The following is a 15,095-nucleotide window of genomic DNA, read 5'->3' on the forward strand; positions in this document are numbered from 1 at the left end:
TGTGTTGGAAGTCGTCTGAGGTGATTCCGGGCATAATGTTGAGAACGGTGTGCGATGGGACCGGCTCTGATTTTTCGGCTTTGGGTTTGAAGAATGTGATGGGCTGCTGCGAATTAGCATGGGGGAGTAACGATTGGATCTTTGTCATTCCATGAGCTGGGTTTTATCGGGGTTGAAGTGAAATGTGGGTTTTTCTACAAGACACTTCGAAGCTCAGAGAGCGGTCCAAAGAGTGAGATAACTGACAGACATGGAAGCTTTGTAGCAATGGTGAAATTTTGATGTGTTTCCCCTTCTTCATCAGATTTGAACTTTGAGGTCTTGATTTTTGTGATCGGTAGGGAACGCGCTCGAACGCCTGGGAAGAATCTGTGAAACGTGCCGGTGCAGCCCATAATTATCGTTTTAATACGCTTGCGGCTTGAACATGGCCCACAAGTCCTGTTTCTTCAAGCTTGAACTTACTAGCTTCTTGTTCAATCTCTGCACTTTACGCTATCCAAGTTACCTAATTTGTTGTAGATCCATCTAGAACGCGACTTTCGAAACACTTAAAACTGTTCAAAACACGTCTCCGTGATCTCCTGCTATTATAGTAGGCTAGTGTCTTATAACCTGTCGTATTTGCATGTATTGTGATCTTGAAATGTAAAGTTGGCTTGGGCGGCAAGAGAACGTTGTTTCTAATGCCCTAATATATTCGATAGGTGAGTTCCGTATATCATGATATTTGAAAACTATATAAATGAGAACTGAGAGCGTAGTGTTTTCTGCATCTTCCATGCGCAATTCGGGTACATCTACTTACTAACAGCAATGTGCAGGATTCAAAATCCTAACCCGTCTCTGTGCGACGATATTCTCGATGTGCTCTAGCTCTACAGTGGTAGATCTGCGTGTTCACGGGTATTCTTTTCGCAATCGGCGTTCGTAGTGCCTCCAGAAACTATCAAAAGCCTTTTCATGTGCTGGGAGCCTTTCGAGGCTTCTTTGAGATTTGCTACCTTAGTTGCGACTATACCAGCAGATCTGCAACCCCACGGTGCATGAAAAACTGGTTTATCTGGGAAATAAATAGACCCTTTCTCCACCCTGAACTGCAGGATCAATGTTTCGCAAGAAAAATTGTTCGAAAAAATTGCAAGTCGGGACTAACATGTTAGGGTGATATTCCTTGGTCTTGAAAAATCATTCTTGATGTCGCAACGATTGCCGTATTTTCGTTTTTGCCCTCTATATTTCGTAAGATCGATAATTTTTATACTACATGACAAGTTATCAAAAGCTTGCCCAAAAATGGCATCTTGATGGTCTATTTTAAAGAGGAGAACGGTTGAGGGAGGAAGGATGGAATAGGAAGTAGAAAGAAAAAAAGGACCCTGAGACTGTATTCTCCAAAGAAATAAGAACTGCTTGTAATCAGTGTTTGGTTGCCAAAGGAACGGCCACACAAACCACCACGATGACGATAATGATAGCCGCAAGAATCAAGAGACATCTGATTTTGTTTCTGCGAGCCCTTCTCGCGCTCTTGACCGCCTTGTTGGTGTGACCAACACCTTGTTCGACGTCTTGTTGCGCCTCTTCGACGTTTTTGTCAATAACTTCGATGTTTTCCTGTTGTTCGATAACCAGCTGTTCCATGTCGTTGAAGAGCTGTGTCAACTCTGCCATAGTCTTCTCAAGCTTCAACAGTTCTTGGTGTCTAGCTTGAACCTCAGCCAACGCGGTTTTAGCCTCACCACGTCTGTTGGCGTTCAACAATGCCTGAGAAAAAATCTGTTGTCCTCCCACGTCACTGATTGCAGCTTCCACTTCATCTTCGGTTGCCTCGGGCTGGATGATCTGGTACTGTCTTTTCGCTTGCTGTTTGTTTTGGTCCTTGTAGTTGGCCTCAATGATTCTATAGTCCTGAATAAGCTTCAAAAACCGCTGTCTCGAGTTCTCAGCCTGCGCCTGCTTACTCGAGTCCGACACTCCTTGCTGCTGGGCCGCTTTTATACTGTTTCTGAGCTTATATTGTAGATCCGAAGCCCTGGAAACAAGCCCATCCAAATGCTGTCTCAGAGTCAATTCTTGGTCCTCGTTCACCTCAGTAAGCAATCTCTTCTGGTTCGAGTCGATCTGGTCTACGAGTTCCGAGTAATGGTCTATATCCACGTTGATTTGGTTGATACCATTCATAAACTCCAAAAAATCGCCGCCATTGTGATGAGGCGTTGAACCAACGTTTTCCTGCAGGTCGTACGTTTCAGCGTAAGGATTACTTTGTTGGTACGGATTGTTATAGCTCATATTAGATCTAATTTGCTGAAGACGACGACGACGACGATTAGATGACTTATGATTACAAAAACCTCGTCTTCTTCAAGTGTTTGTTTGACTTGTGTCTGTCTCAAACGTTACGGTAGGTTTGAACGAGGTAATTGAGCCACTTCATTTTTAGAAATGTTATACTAAGCACTTTATACGTTGAACGGCATCTCTCACAATGACAGCGACGTCAGCGCGATGTGTCAAGCTTTGGTTGATGTCTGTCTAGTAGGTGTCAACTGCGAAAAAGACCTTTTGTGCAGTTGTTCATTGGTGCGCAAGAGCTTGAGTCCGCAAGCATGTCTTGATTTCCGTGTGCAGCAGAAAAAAATGGTTTTCGACACACGCTCCAAATGTGGGACGCGATCTCCTTAAGAAAAGCGACAAAATAAGCGCTGTGCAAAGGCAGCTCATGTAAGTGTGAATGGCCTGCACGCACGCACGCACCTTTTGGCTTTTGATCTGCAAAAACAAGTTGCAAATGGTTCGTTCATAGTGATCGTAGTTGTAAAAGATCCATTAGCGTCCAGAGTCCAGCTCTGATTTCAAAAATAGTACTAGTTGTTCGAGCTTTTTCACCCTGGCATGATTTTTCGGCAGCTCGTCTTTCACGTGGGCTAGACGGACGAGCGCTTCTGAGTAGTCCTCGTGAAGGCTGGACCAATCCATTTCCAAGTCCCCATGTGCATTTTCGACAGCGGGCAACGAGGAATTGTCCTCGCGTGAAAAACTCTCTATCAAAGCGTCCGCCTCTTGCAACAGCTCTTGGGCCTCAGATTCGTAAACGTCACGAAGCTTTCGCGGCGCTTCGCGCCGCAATTGCGCGACTTTCACGGTTTGGTCTTCCCATTCCTGGTATTTCTGCCGTACTTGTTCATTGAGACTCAAATCAAACGACTCCACGAACTGTTCGCGAGATTGCGCTAAAATGTCTGCGATCGATGCGTTGTCGGATGCATTGACAACACTGAGTGAGCTGGAAGCTGCATCCATTCCCTCTATCAGAAATTTCTGCAGTTCTAGCAGCACCTCTCCTTTTGTAGAGTCGTGTTCTTGTGGCAGATGCAAGGACACTTTTTCATCAAATATGCTTTGAAATTGTGTGTATATGGATCGTAGCTGTTCCGCAGTTGTGTCCAATTTCGATGGTTGGGTTGACATTCTTTTCGCCGTAAAAGCAATTTGGCAATGAGATTCAAAATCAATGTAGTGCTATTAGAGACTCTATAAGTGTACCAACAGCATCTTCCTGGGTTGTTTGCAACACCATCATCAAAGCGTTTAGATGATGGGTTGATCTTATAGATGGTGAATTAGTAGATTATGTCCTTTCGTTCCAAGCGATGTGAAAGTTACAAACCATATAAAACGATTTTAACCAGGGACTTTAAAGCCACAATTTTCTCGAACACTTTTGAAATACCGTATGTGTATCGAGAAACTAGCTGTGTGTTGATTCCTTTGGGTGAGGAGGAATCGATCGGTGTTGAAATATCACTAAAAACTCTTTTTCGGATGACACGTGACACTCTGTTACCTTTAAAATCAAGCTATATATTATATATATTATATGATGGATGTATACCTACTACCCATTTTTAAACCGGTCAACCTAAAGGTAATAGTTTCTATAGGGCCCCATAGACAGGTTTCTACGCCCTTTGCAGCTTTTGAATATGTCTCAGCTTGTTCCCACTGATGAATATGCTCCCTTCTTTGCGCCCTTCTTCGGGTTTGCAGGGTGTGCTTTCGCCATGACTTTGTCGTGCTTGGGAGCAGCGATAGGGACAGCCAAGTCAGGAATTGGTATTGCCGGTATTGGTACTTTCAAGCCCGAGTTGATCATGAAGTCTTTGATTCCAGTGGTAATGAGTGGTATTTTGGCCGTTTATGGACTGGTGGTGGCCGTTTTGATCGCCGGAGGTTTGTCTCCATCTGAGGACTACACGCTTTTCAACGGTTTCATGCACATGAGCTGCGGTTTGTGCGTTGGTTTTGCGTGTTTGAGCAGTGGCTATGCCATTGGAATCGTGGGTGATATCGGTGTCCGCAAGTACATGCACCAGCCAAGGCTTTTTGTGGGCATCGTGCTCGTTTTGATTTTCGCCGAAGTGCTCGGTCTGTACGGCATGATTATTGCACTTATTCTCAACACGAGAAGCTCGGGTTAAGCTAGTCTCCTGCCTGAACCACCCACAAAAGATAAGTCGCTTTCTGCGGACATACATCAACATTATCTACAAGTATAGAATTTAAACAACTAAAGCCTAAAACTCAAACGACTGTTAAAAAAAATAAAAAAAATTGTTTTTGGTTCTGTTCTCTTCTACACCGATTCTATTTGACATTCCCTTCTCAGGCTGCGGTATCCATGGCGTCGGAATTGTTTGCTCCGCTGGCAATTTGCACATTTCCATGGTCGTCAATGTACTGGGGCTCGAACTCTTGCAAGAATTTAACAGACCTGGAGCTGTCCAAAAACAGCAAATAAGCTCTCTTTATGTCTGCGACTTCAATGTTGTTACTCTTACGTTTCTGGGCAATTTGCTGTGATACAGCAATCAAATTACTGGCGTACCGCAAGCTAGTTTCCGTGCCGATTTTGGTCAACAGGTCTAAAGCATCTGCAGCGACGTCTACTTCTTCCTCTTGTGCCCTGATAGATAAAATAGTCTTGATTTCCTGCTCGTTGTAATTGTGAGTCGTTATGATAATCGATCTATCAAGCAAATCGAGTGGTAGACCATGAGGGGATTTGTAATTTGTTCCTCTAGTCTTGGAAATACCCCTATTGGTCGCCATCACTACTATAGGAGCAAATTCGTCCTCCAATGCACGGTTGATGAAAGAGAAGCACTCAATATCCAACATATGCACTTCGTCGATGAAAAGCACACCAGGAACAATATCTGCTTTGCCCTCTTCCTTCCATTCGGCGACTTTTGTGTTGATCTGGTCTCTTACTTCAGATCTGATCTCCCCCGTGTCACCAGTGAAAAGGGCCAAAAACCCTTGCGTTCTGGAGTTAATAACGTCGATTTCATGAAGCGATACGGTATGGACAACAGATTTTCTTTTCTGCAATTCACCCTCTGGACATTGCACAAATCTAGTTTCTGCACCCATAGCATCGTAGTCTCTCGATCTTGCAAAAGACCGGCCTAGCTTGGTAATTTTGACACTGGCTTTGTCAATAGAAATGACGTCTCCTGCCAGAACTTTTTCCTTGGTCAATCCTTCTATCATTTTGCTTCCCAGCTCGTATATCGTCTCCATATCGGTTGTTTTGATGGTTAGTTTACCCTGTTTGTGACCACCTGTGATGGATTTGTCGATTTGAATTTCCACCACTTCACCCTCTATCATTTCCGTTTCCTCCTTGATTTTGACCCCAATGGATTTACGAAATGCCTGGGTAAGAGCCTCCGTTTTGCTTAGTTCAAGAGAAAAGATCTCAGATCCGGCAATCGCTGTGAAAGGTACGTCCTCACCAAGCGATTGCGAGAGTCCCATTGCAAGCGCCGTTTTACCAGTAGATGGAGGACCAGCCAGAAGAACCGCACGGCCAGCAATCGTGCCATTTTGGACCATTTTCAAAATAATTCCAGCAGCTCTTCTGGCCTGTAATTGTCCGACCATACCTTGTGAAGTTGCCTTTGGCTGGAGATGCTCATCGAGACCGAGTCCTGAAATATGGGAATGCGCAGCGATCAGCGACAAGGCTTTGCTGTAGTCATTGGAACTAGGGTTGCTAGTTTGAATAGACATAGTTTCGATGTCTTTAAGGTGAGTTCAAGACTGAAGACTGTTGAAATCGTTTCTAGTTGGCTAAGCTGCTTTTTATCTCGATGACTGGGGAAGCACTAGCATTTTTTCATTACTACTGATCCAACACCTCGTGAATAGTGATTAATCTATAAGATAAATACTTAACACTCTAGAATGACAACCATGATATATAAACCACTGGATTTTAAGGAAAGTATATTCTTTAAGATTTGACGATAAGCTGTTTGACACCTATGGAACTTTCAACTTGAGTTTTGGAATGAAAATTATAATTTCGTTTGTAGTGACATGATCTTGTTCATTCGAATCGCGATCGAATGAGTACTTTGAAGCGTAACACATTGGCTCATCTTAAACTTATAGTCCCATTCGTAAGTCTTTACTTCATTTGATCTATCTCCTGTCTAACTTGAAGGGTTTTTTAAAGTAGAAACTTTTTGGTCACGTGCTTACCCTATAGTTCCAGTTCTAAGTCTAGATTGGGTCCCCATCATAACTCTATTGAATCGCATCAAACTGGCAATCCTAATCGGACAACAGCATTTGAGGGCCGCCTTGCCGCTGAAATACTACCAATTGGTTCTTATAACATGTCGGTGCTTGCAGCACTGTGTTGCTGTGCCGGTTTCAAGCCATCAATAGTCGTCGTCAATGGTCAAAAATACGAAATTCAAAAACTACTGGGTGAGGGAGGATTCTCGTTTGTATATCTAATTAAAGCCCCTTCCGGTGAGCATCTAGCACTAAAGAAAACGAGATGTCCCTTTGGTAGCATCGGGACGATATCGCCAGCCATGAAAGAGGTCATCAACTACAAGCGATTTCAAAGCCCTTACATCGTACAACTTGTGGACTCACAAGTTTCGCAAGAAAAAGATGGTTCCAAGACCGTCTACATCCTGCTGCCATATTTTTCTAGGGGTTCATTACAAGACGAAATTGACAGACACCTTTTGAACTGCACAGAAATTTCAGAATTGGACATTGTCCGTTTTTCAGTAGGAATTGCGAGGGGTCTGCTGTGTATTCATGAATCTAACGTGAATGACGACGCAGAAGTCACGTATAGCATTGTATCTGGATCCTATCACGACGACACATCGCTACTGAACGACCTGGAACTTGACACATTTGGCGAATCCCAGCAGTCGTATGCACACCGCGATTTGAAGCCTGCAAACGTTATGATATCGCCGGAAGGCATGCCTGTAATAAGTGATCTGGGCTCGTGTTCACGGGCTGTGCTCGAAATCAGTTCTCGACAGGGGCTTTTGCAATTCCAGGAATGGAGCTCTGAACATTGCACTCCGGCTTTCACGGCTCCTGAAATAGTCGATGCACAACTCAAGTCTGTGATAACCGAAAAGTGCGACATATGGTCCTTGGGATGTACTATCTATGCTATGTGCTTTGGAATCTCACCCTTTGAGCGAGAAGAACAAATCAGCGGTGCGTCCACCACTTACGCCATCACGACGGGGAAATACACGATACCGCGTGGCACACATCGCAATCCTAAACTCATTGATATAATACACAAGTGCTTGAAAGTCGATCCAGCTGAAAGGCCCTCAAGCAGTGATCTTTTGACACTGTTGATGGATTTGCAAGGTGAGCTGGTCTCGTGATAGTCGTGTGACCTAGTGGTTGATGTAATTACGGTTCGATGCTGATGATGACCTGGCCTCATAGTGGTAGTATACCAGATGTCAACAACCTAAAGCTTTAAAAGGACTCCTATCAGATCAATTCCATGCTAGATCGCACTAGAAGTTTCCAGAACTGCAGGGAAACGGATGTTCCCGGTTACAATGACTGCCCGAGCCTCGTATACCCTGTGAATCGCGGCGCAGGTACGAAGCAGACGATGGTAAATGGGCAAATAGACACATTTGGAAGTACTCAGGTAGCGTCTGTGCCACCTCCACCCATTGGAAAGCGCTCGAGTAGTCGGAGCTCGAGTGCCATCAAGGTCCCGCAAGCATTGCACAAGAACAAAGACGAAATTCTGCAAGAAATCGATAGTATATTCGCCAGGAAATCGAAGCTGTCGCCTGTTGAATTGGAATATCATCAAAAAAAGTTCCGTGCCAATTTTGGGCAGACTCTGGAGCATGAACATGGAAAACAGCTCATGAACGAGGTGCTGGCATCTTTGGAAGACGACTCGAAAGTTCATAAAATTCTGACGCAATGGATGATGTCTGACTCCACCATTAACAAATGGTGCCCGTCGCTTCGAAAAATCATGTGCAATCTGCAACCAGACGGGATATAGAACCATAGACAAATAGGCTGCTATTTAAGGCAATAGATTCCAGTCAAACTTTGCAAACGCACGAGACACTGGAACGGCCTAGTGTCTTCAATACATACAAGAAGGTTAGTAGTTTTGTAGAAATGTGATATGATGTTGCTGTCTTGTTCTTGATATTTGATTAAAAATGAGGTGTGCAAAACGGTAATTGTGAACCTATGCGTGAAAAATAGACTAAAGAAACCCTTGTCTGGATAATCTGTACATGGATTTGGGCGATGCAGCGTCTACAGTTCTTGTGGCCAAAAAACGGAGGGCGGCGTAAGAAGAGCGTTCTACACTCACATTCTTCTTCTTTTACCAACAATGGCTTGGAAACCGGTCTTGATAGAAGACACGGATCTGGTGGAGCCACAGCTCTTGCAAACCAGGAAGAACAATCTGTTGGACTGTTCTTTGCGTAGATCCGTATTAATGCTCTTGCAGGTCTTGCACGTGACGTATTCCAAAATGTATCTTCTCAGCACATTTTCCATCTGTTTAGGCATGAATTTACCCTTCATAACCAGTCTTTTTTGACCGTCCACAGACCCGGAAGTACCCAATTCTGCAAACAAATATTGGATAAGATGTTCTGGGTTTCTTTGCAGTTTTTCGGAAATCTCCTGAATGTTGCAGAAAATGGTCTTTTTACCGTCCCTTTGACACACGGGTGGTGGGATTCTGAACTTGGGTCCGCTCCTGTCGCCTGCAAGCTCCGGGTTGTTGGTTCTGAGCACTTCGAAGAACCTCGAAAGCAGGTCCGGGTAGGGCAATCCTTCGTCCTGCTGCGAAGCGGAATCTTCGCCGCCTGCTGGTGCCAGTGAGCCCTCGCGACTGGCAGCAGCCCCGTTGCTGTTTTCACGCTCGGTCGGCGTTGAGACGCCTGCTTTTGCCAGTTCCTTTTCGAAGTCGTCCACAGTGCTTTCCTTGCTTGCCTTCTTCTTCTTTTTCTTGAGCTTCAATTCGCCCAGAGCTGCGTCCACTTCGTCCACAGCGTCCTGTATGTCCCCGGCGTCACCAACCGCCTGTTTAGGCTTCTTCTTCTTCTTTTTCAGCCCGCTAAAAAGATCTTCTTCTGCAGCCCCAGAGCCTTCTGCTGCTGTGTCCGCTCCATTTGTCTCTGGAACTTCTGAAACCTTCTTGGACTTCTTCTTCTTCTTCAACGATGGGTCGAACCCCAACTCGTTTGCTAGATCGGACATCTATTAGTCTGAATATAACTTTGTCGAACTAGAACCCCACTGGCTTTCAAAAGATGTGGCTCTTTTGATATCAAGTTGCCAAGTCTAAACCTTCAAGTCTTCAAAACGAGTATGGTGTTTCTTGATCATTATGGATTTTTTTTCAATGCATATTATCAATATAGAAAATTTTCTGACCTGAGTAGAATCTTTCGTCCCAGGTGACATAAATATGTTCCGTTGCAAATGATATATTTTGTAGAGACCGGGTAACGTTTGATGTGTACTCGAGTACGTTGAGAAGGTTGAAGACAATTGGACTCATGGATGATGATGATGATGATGATGATGATGATGATGACGATTGGTAGTTAGTTATGAACTAGTACTGGGTAGAGAGCTAGGGCTCTTTGTCATTCTTGGTGGTGTATATTAGTAGTGTACAAATGAATTCTGTGTGATCGGTTGGTCGGGTGGGGCTCAATTGAAATTATTGTGTCTCCGTCTCGGACTTATTCTGTTTCTCGCTTAGGCTCAACGCCTCAGTTTTACCCCTCAGAAGCTCAGCAGCGTCCTTAGTGACCTGCTCGATTTCCGTACCCTGTTTGTACTGCACGGTATCTGCCGTGGCGCCCTCCTGGGGCTCGGAATCGGGCTCCACGTCGTATTTCTGGAGATAGTACGTTTCGACGTCCTCATGGCCGCTTCGTTCGGCTTCGAAGATCGCGTCGTGGTCGAAATCGTTCCGCACAAACGGGTCGGCTCCAAGCTTGTCGCACAGCAGCTTCACACAATCCAGCTTCCCATTCAAAGATGCCCAATGCAACGCGGTATTGCCCGTGGCATTGCGTGTGTTGACCCATTTGGTACGCTCCTGGGCGTCTTCTACCAGCGATGCCAGATACGCGATGACCTCTGCATGGCCATTGGCAGCAGCCATATGAAGCGGTGTGCTTTTTGTATCGGCATCGCTGCATGTCACCGCCAGCTTGCGATCTACCAAATTTGAGAAAATGTCCTGTAAGGACTCGAGATCCCCGCTTCTAGCATCTAGAATAATAGCATCCTGGTCTTCCTGGTCCAATGGATCACTGTGGAGGCCCATAGCAAACGTATGTTGTATATTTTGCTGAACAGAATAAAAACGGTTTCTCAACTTTATAGGCGATGAGCTAGCTTTTTTCGATCTGTGCGTCTTTCTATTACTAGGTAATTTAAAATTTGATGGTACATGATCGTGGATCGTGATGTTCTGTCACTGTGTTTCAGATCGATTTGAAACCATGGGATTCTCTCGTTTCGAACAGGCGAAAGTAAGAGACGAATATGGTATGAATATATTTAGCAAAAAAGCGTGTGTCTTTCCGAATTTTCGAGTGACAAGTAAGCTGAAAATATTTATGATCATTTTATACGGTAGTGTCACATTACAGCGCATCATCGAAATTGACCATGAGTAACCTCAGGACCATCTTGTAGTTGTCACTGTACAATTTCTTGGAATTACTCTTTTATTCGATCCTCTCGAGACGGATTTGACTAGAGAAAAAGTTCATTCGTGCCTCGAGACCCCCGAAATTGGAGATTGATCCCATTCGCTTACGAAAACTGACCGCATTCGTTCACGAAAGACCAAAACCCAACCCCTTTCGCTCTAAGTGGTACTTCTTTAGCGCCATCCTGTCACTTTCTATCATTCTTTGCCATTTTTTTTCATTCTAATAACTGTCATTGATTTTATTACGAAGACCCGAATAGATGATTTAACCACATACCAACGAGATAAACAATTCAAATATGCGACGTAGGCATGGAAAGCTTGTCCTGTTGATTTGGTTTGTGAGTCGCGTAGCTTAATCTATCTTCTGTGAATGATACTTATCTTGATTTTTAAGGCGCTGTCATCGGCATTTCGTGGACGTCGGGTATACTCACACCATTGATAGCCTGCCATGGCAATTGGTCGATACATAAACTTTGATTCCTTATTTATACCGGTGCAGTAGACGGCTAACGCAGCAAGCGATCTGCAACCCAACTTTGTGGAATTTTCATACTCTAAATCATCGCCAAAATACAGCTTCGTTATAATTTTGTTTCAGCTCCAGCTCCATAACGCCCTGTCCTACGTTCTAATATGCTTCCGGCCCCGCGATTGATCTTTCTATGCCGTTGCCATCCGATTTTGAGATATAGTTTCGTGTCACGTGCCTCGAATTCATCTTCAATATCAATTCACTGATCTCTCTATAAGAGCGGTTAAACAACTATTCCACAATTAAGTATCTCGAGAAGAGAGACACACGTTCTCCAGGAACTTTCAAGTGATGACAGAGGCTCCACCTTCTCAAAAGAATTTGCAACAAGTCTTGGACCGCCAACCGGACTTCACTAATAATAGTCCATTAGACCAATTTTTTGATTCTTTACAATCGCAGCTCAGCTCAAAAATCTCAGATGATTCTCGCATCTCGCTGTATAAAGAAGTTGATTTTTCGAGCAACAAAGAATTTGTGGCGTATCTTTTGAATAAACTCGTTGATCTCAGCTCTTTAACACTAGCAACAACTGATAATGATGTTTCGAAAGCCAGGCTGGTACCAATTTCGCTTCACGACATGAAATACTTTGATTTGCTGATCAACTTGATAGTGGTTCATGGTGTATACGCTAATTTGCCCCGTGGCATTGGGATTCCTCTGGAACAACGAAGAATCGAACATTTTCGAACCAGAGACAAAAAGTATGAAGTCCCCACCGGCCACACCTCTGACTTGTCCACTTTGGAACGCGTCTCAAATGTCCTCTTCACCATATTTACTGCCGCACCTCTAAGATCCAATACTATTGGGAGTCTTTTGCTCAAAGGAGCTGGATTCACAGATCTGATGACTGCTCTTGTTGTTCTCCAGCTTCATGGCAACGCAGCTCATCAACACCGGTATTGTGATATGTTCGAAAAGACGGAAGACCTCCAAGAAACATACCAACTTTTTGCTCTCTACACAATACTTGTTAATACCACTACTAACCTACAGTATAAGGAATTAGTGCTATCCAAATTGGTGACCCTCCCGGTCAGACGAAGCAATGGCGTCATCAGTTTAGTTGATTTCGTTGTAGGGGTCCGCGAAAATGAAGAGATCGATATCAGCAAATACAACCGAGTGACTCAACTTCTTGTTACGAAGCCAAAATCCATGACCAGCGTACAATATTTCTCAAAACTTTTCGACCAGATATACGAAGGTCTTACTTTCGTCAACAAGCCGATTCTCGTTAGCTGCTTGAACAACCTTTTAAGCGAGCTTTATTTTAAAAACAAACGGATAATTAATGATTTTCTATTTCGAAGGATTTCCGCTGTGCTTTATAATGAGACCCTTCGAGAGTTCACATCCAAAGCGCTGAATGACACGATTAATGTTCTCTTATCCCTTTCCAAAAATCCTAGTGTGGAAGTAACAAATGGCTTAGCAAATTTCGGCTCGGGAAACTTCTATCTCACACTGTGGATCTACTGCATGTTTTTGCGGAAAAATCAACAAATACAACCGCGTAGCGGAACGAAAGAAATTGATACGCCGTACTATAAGGTGGTGTTATCTTTGCTAAAAGGTTATCTTGTAATTAACCGCGCTTATGATGCTTTAGATTTTATTGTGTCTAATCTGGTAAACTTTAACCATACTAGTTGGGGCTACAGTATTGATGCTGAAACTCAGCTTCCGCATGTCAAACTACTGCTTGGTAGGACGGACGTAAGCAAGGACCTGAGAACGTCGCGTACGGATACTACAGAAGATCTTAAGAAGGTGCAGCAAGTTTTTCTGGATATCGATCTTGCTGTGGAGCTTTTCGCAGAGCTTTTAAAGTCACTCAACGAACCCGAGGTTGTGAAAAGTATTTTCCTCTCAGTGATGAGCCGCTGGGTCAGCACCACAAAAGTCCAAGACACTTCGAAATCGCTTGCCGCTGAGGACGTTCAAGGTAGCCTACTGGTGTTAGTCGATCTCAAGTTGATGGAAAAACTAGACAATGCATTCAAAAACGACATAATCAAAAAACCAAGAGATGTTCTGGCAATGATCGATGAACTTCTCGAGTTACGAGAAGATCAAGACGAAACGATCAATTCCGCTGAAGATTCCGATGATGAAAATGGCGATTCTGACGACCAAGATGACGACAATGATAATAGCAGTGATGCTGACAAAAACCCCTATGAAGATGATGACCTTTTGCAGAACCCAAGAGCCACGAGTGTTTACTTGACACTGCTAAAGCTGCTTTCAACAATACTGGCCACTACACCAAAGAGAGATCTCTTGCAGTTTCGCGAGATATTGGGATCGATAAAGCAGTCGCTAGAGAAGCGGCCAAATAATCAAGACTCCCGCTCTCTGGTTTCAAAGCTAAAAGAGCTTTTACATAGTGAAGACGATAAAGGTCTTGGAAAGGACTTAACAGAGAGTGACGATCAGTTTGATGCAGAGCAGAAACTGCAGCAGGCTATGCTCAACATTGAAGACACCCTGCCACCAATACGTGCACATGGCCTTCACGAACTGCGGCAACTCATTGAACGAAAATCGCCAATTATTGATTTGAAACAAGTTTTGGAGTTGCACGCACGTCTGCTTCACGACAAAGAGCCATTTGTGTACCTAAATGCAATCAAGGGCCTTTCTGTACTTTGCGAGTTTGAGCCAACTCAAACTCTCGACTACTTGCTAGAGGTGTATTCAGGCGCCGGCGCACAATCAAAATTGGGAAAAACATTAGATGATGTACTGAAGGTTGGGGAGGTACTGGTGAACTACGTTGAGACTCAAAATGAATTGTTTGGCGGCCAAATATCACGCAGAATTGTCGCAACATGCTTGGAGAATATACAACAACACGAAGCGCTTGATGCACGTGCGAGGATGTCTGCTCTCTCGCTTTTGGGCGTTTGTGTGGAAACTAATTGTTTAGCGATCCAAAACGAATTGACAGACATTGTGGACTGTGCAATGGGGGTGTTGAGACTAGAAAGATCCGAAGATCCCGAAAACCCATCCAAACTGCTTAGACGCGGTGCTTTGCACCTTCTTCATTCTTTGGTGATTTGTGCGGCCCCAAACTTTTTCGCAGGGCCCGAAAGTCACCCAATGGCGCAACTCCTGAACCTACTGAACTACGTGAAATCTACGGATCCAGACTATCTCGTATACAACCAGGCCAGTTCCCTGCACGATTCCATCCAAAATCGTCATCAATTGGCACTGTCACCAGCGTCAATTGCCGATCTGAATCTCTAGCGACGAACAAAAGACACTGTCCAACAAGAAAAATTGGGCTGCAAGCCATAGCGGCCCAGTCCCGACCAATACACTTTTTTCGAAGTTCTTGGAGCAGTGTTCAGTTCTGGATTTTCCTTGAGAAAGTCTCTCAAGTCCCCAGAACTTACCAGAAGGTCGTTCTACACATTTATCACTTTGTACTAATGTGACGGCAAATTATATTTTTTC

The 15,095-nt window shown here is 44.1% G+C and overlaps 9 protein-coding genes across 9 annotated transcripts; 4 read left to right on the forward strand and 5 right to left on the reverse strand.

Moving 5' to 3' along the window:
* Positions 1-1,419: 1,419 nt before the first annotated feature.
* Positions 1,420-2,295, reverse strand: SSO1 (LALA0S05e06964g1_1; the record flags this gene model as incomplete). Its single annotated transcript, XM_022772395.1, has 1 exon — positions 1,420-2,295. One exon carries the CDS (start codon positions 2,293-2,295, stop codon positions 1,420-1,422), a length of 876 nt encoding a protein of 291 aa, XP_022628723.1.
* Positions 2,296-2,832: 537 nt separating this feature from the next.
* Positions 2,833-3,474, reverse strand: NSL1 (LALA0S05e06986g1_1; the record flags this gene model as incomplete). Its single annotated transcript, XM_022772396.1, has 1 exon — positions 2,833-3,474. The coding sequence occupies one exon, from the start codon at positions 3,472-3,474 to the stop codon at positions 2,833-2,835; it is 642 nt and encodes a 213-aa protein (XP_022628724.1).
* A 515-nt stretch (positions 3,475-3,989) lies between these two features.
* On the forward strand, positions 3,990-4,484 carry VMA11 (LALA0S05e07008g1_1; the record flags this gene model as incomplete). The annotated part of the gene is made up of 1 exon (XM_022772397.1): positions 3,990-4,484. One exon carries the CDS (start codon positions 3,990-3,992, stop codon positions 4,482-4,484), a length of 495 nt encoding a protein of 164 aa, XP_022628725.1.
* Positions 4,485-4,668: 184 nt separating this feature from the next.
* RVB2 (LALA0S05e07030g1_1) lies at positions 4,669-6,081 on the reverse strand (the record flags this gene model as incomplete). The annotated part of the gene is made up of 1 exon (XM_022772398.1): positions 4,669-6,081. One exon carries the CDS (start codon positions 6,079-6,081, stop codon positions 4,669-4,671), a length of 1,413 nt encoding a protein of 470 aa, XP_022628726.1.
* A 611-nt stretch (positions 6,082-6,692) lies between these two features.
* On the forward strand, positions 6,693-7,730 carry ENV7 (LALA0S05e07052g1_1; the record flags this gene model as incomplete). Its single annotated transcript, XM_022772400.1, has 1 exon — positions 6,693-7,730. One exon carries the CDS (start codon positions 6,693-6,695, stop codon positions 7,728-7,730), a length of 1,038 nt encoding a protein of 345 aa, XP_022628727.1.
* A 125-nt stretch (positions 7,731-7,855) lies between these two features.
* On the forward strand, positions 7,856-8,380 carry ADD37 (LALA0S05e07074g1_1; the record flags this gene model as incomplete). The annotated part of the gene is made up of 1 exon (XM_022772401.1): positions 7,856-8,380. The coding sequence occupies one exon, from the start codon at positions 7,856-7,858 to the stop codon at positions 8,378-8,380; it is 525 nt and encodes a 174-aa protein (XP_022628728.1).
* Positions 8,381-8,700: 320 nt separating this feature from the next.
* On the reverse strand, positions 8,701-9,603 carry SUI3 (LALA0S05e07096g1_1; the record flags this gene model as incomplete). Its single annotated transcript, XM_022772402.1, has 1 exon — positions 8,701-9,603. One exon carries the CDS (start codon positions 9,601-9,603, stop codon positions 8,701-8,703), a length of 903 nt encoding a protein of 300 aa, XP_022628729.1.
* Positions 9,604-10,072: 469 nt separating this feature from the next.
* On the reverse strand, positions 10,073-10,687 carry YAR1 (LALA0S05e07118g1_1; the record flags this gene model as incomplete). Its single annotated transcript, XM_022772403.1, has 1 exon — positions 10,073-10,687. One exon carries the CDS (start codon positions 10,685-10,687, stop codon positions 10,073-10,075), a length of 615 nt encoding a protein of 204 aa, XP_022628730.1.
* A 1,222-nt stretch (positions 10,688-11,909) lies between these two features.
* RTP1 (LALA0S05e07140g1_1) lies at positions 11,910-14,885 on the forward strand (the record flags this gene model as incomplete). Its single annotated transcript, XM_022772404.1, has 1 exon — positions 11,910-14,885. One exon carries the CDS (start codon positions 11,910-11,912, stop codon positions 14,883-14,885), a length of 2,976 nt encoding a protein of 991 aa, XP_022628731.1.
* Between the last annotated feature and the right edge of the window lie 210 nt (positions 14,886-15,095).

This window comes from Lachancea lanzarotensis, scaffold LALA0S05, assembly GCF_000938715.1.
Source record: "Lachancea lanzarotensis genome assembly LALA0, scaffold LALA0S05, whole genome shotgun sequence".
Lineage (NCBI taxonomy): Eukaryota > Fungi > Ascomycota > Saccharomycetes > Saccharomycetales > Saccharomycetaceae > Lachancea > Lachancea lanzarotensis.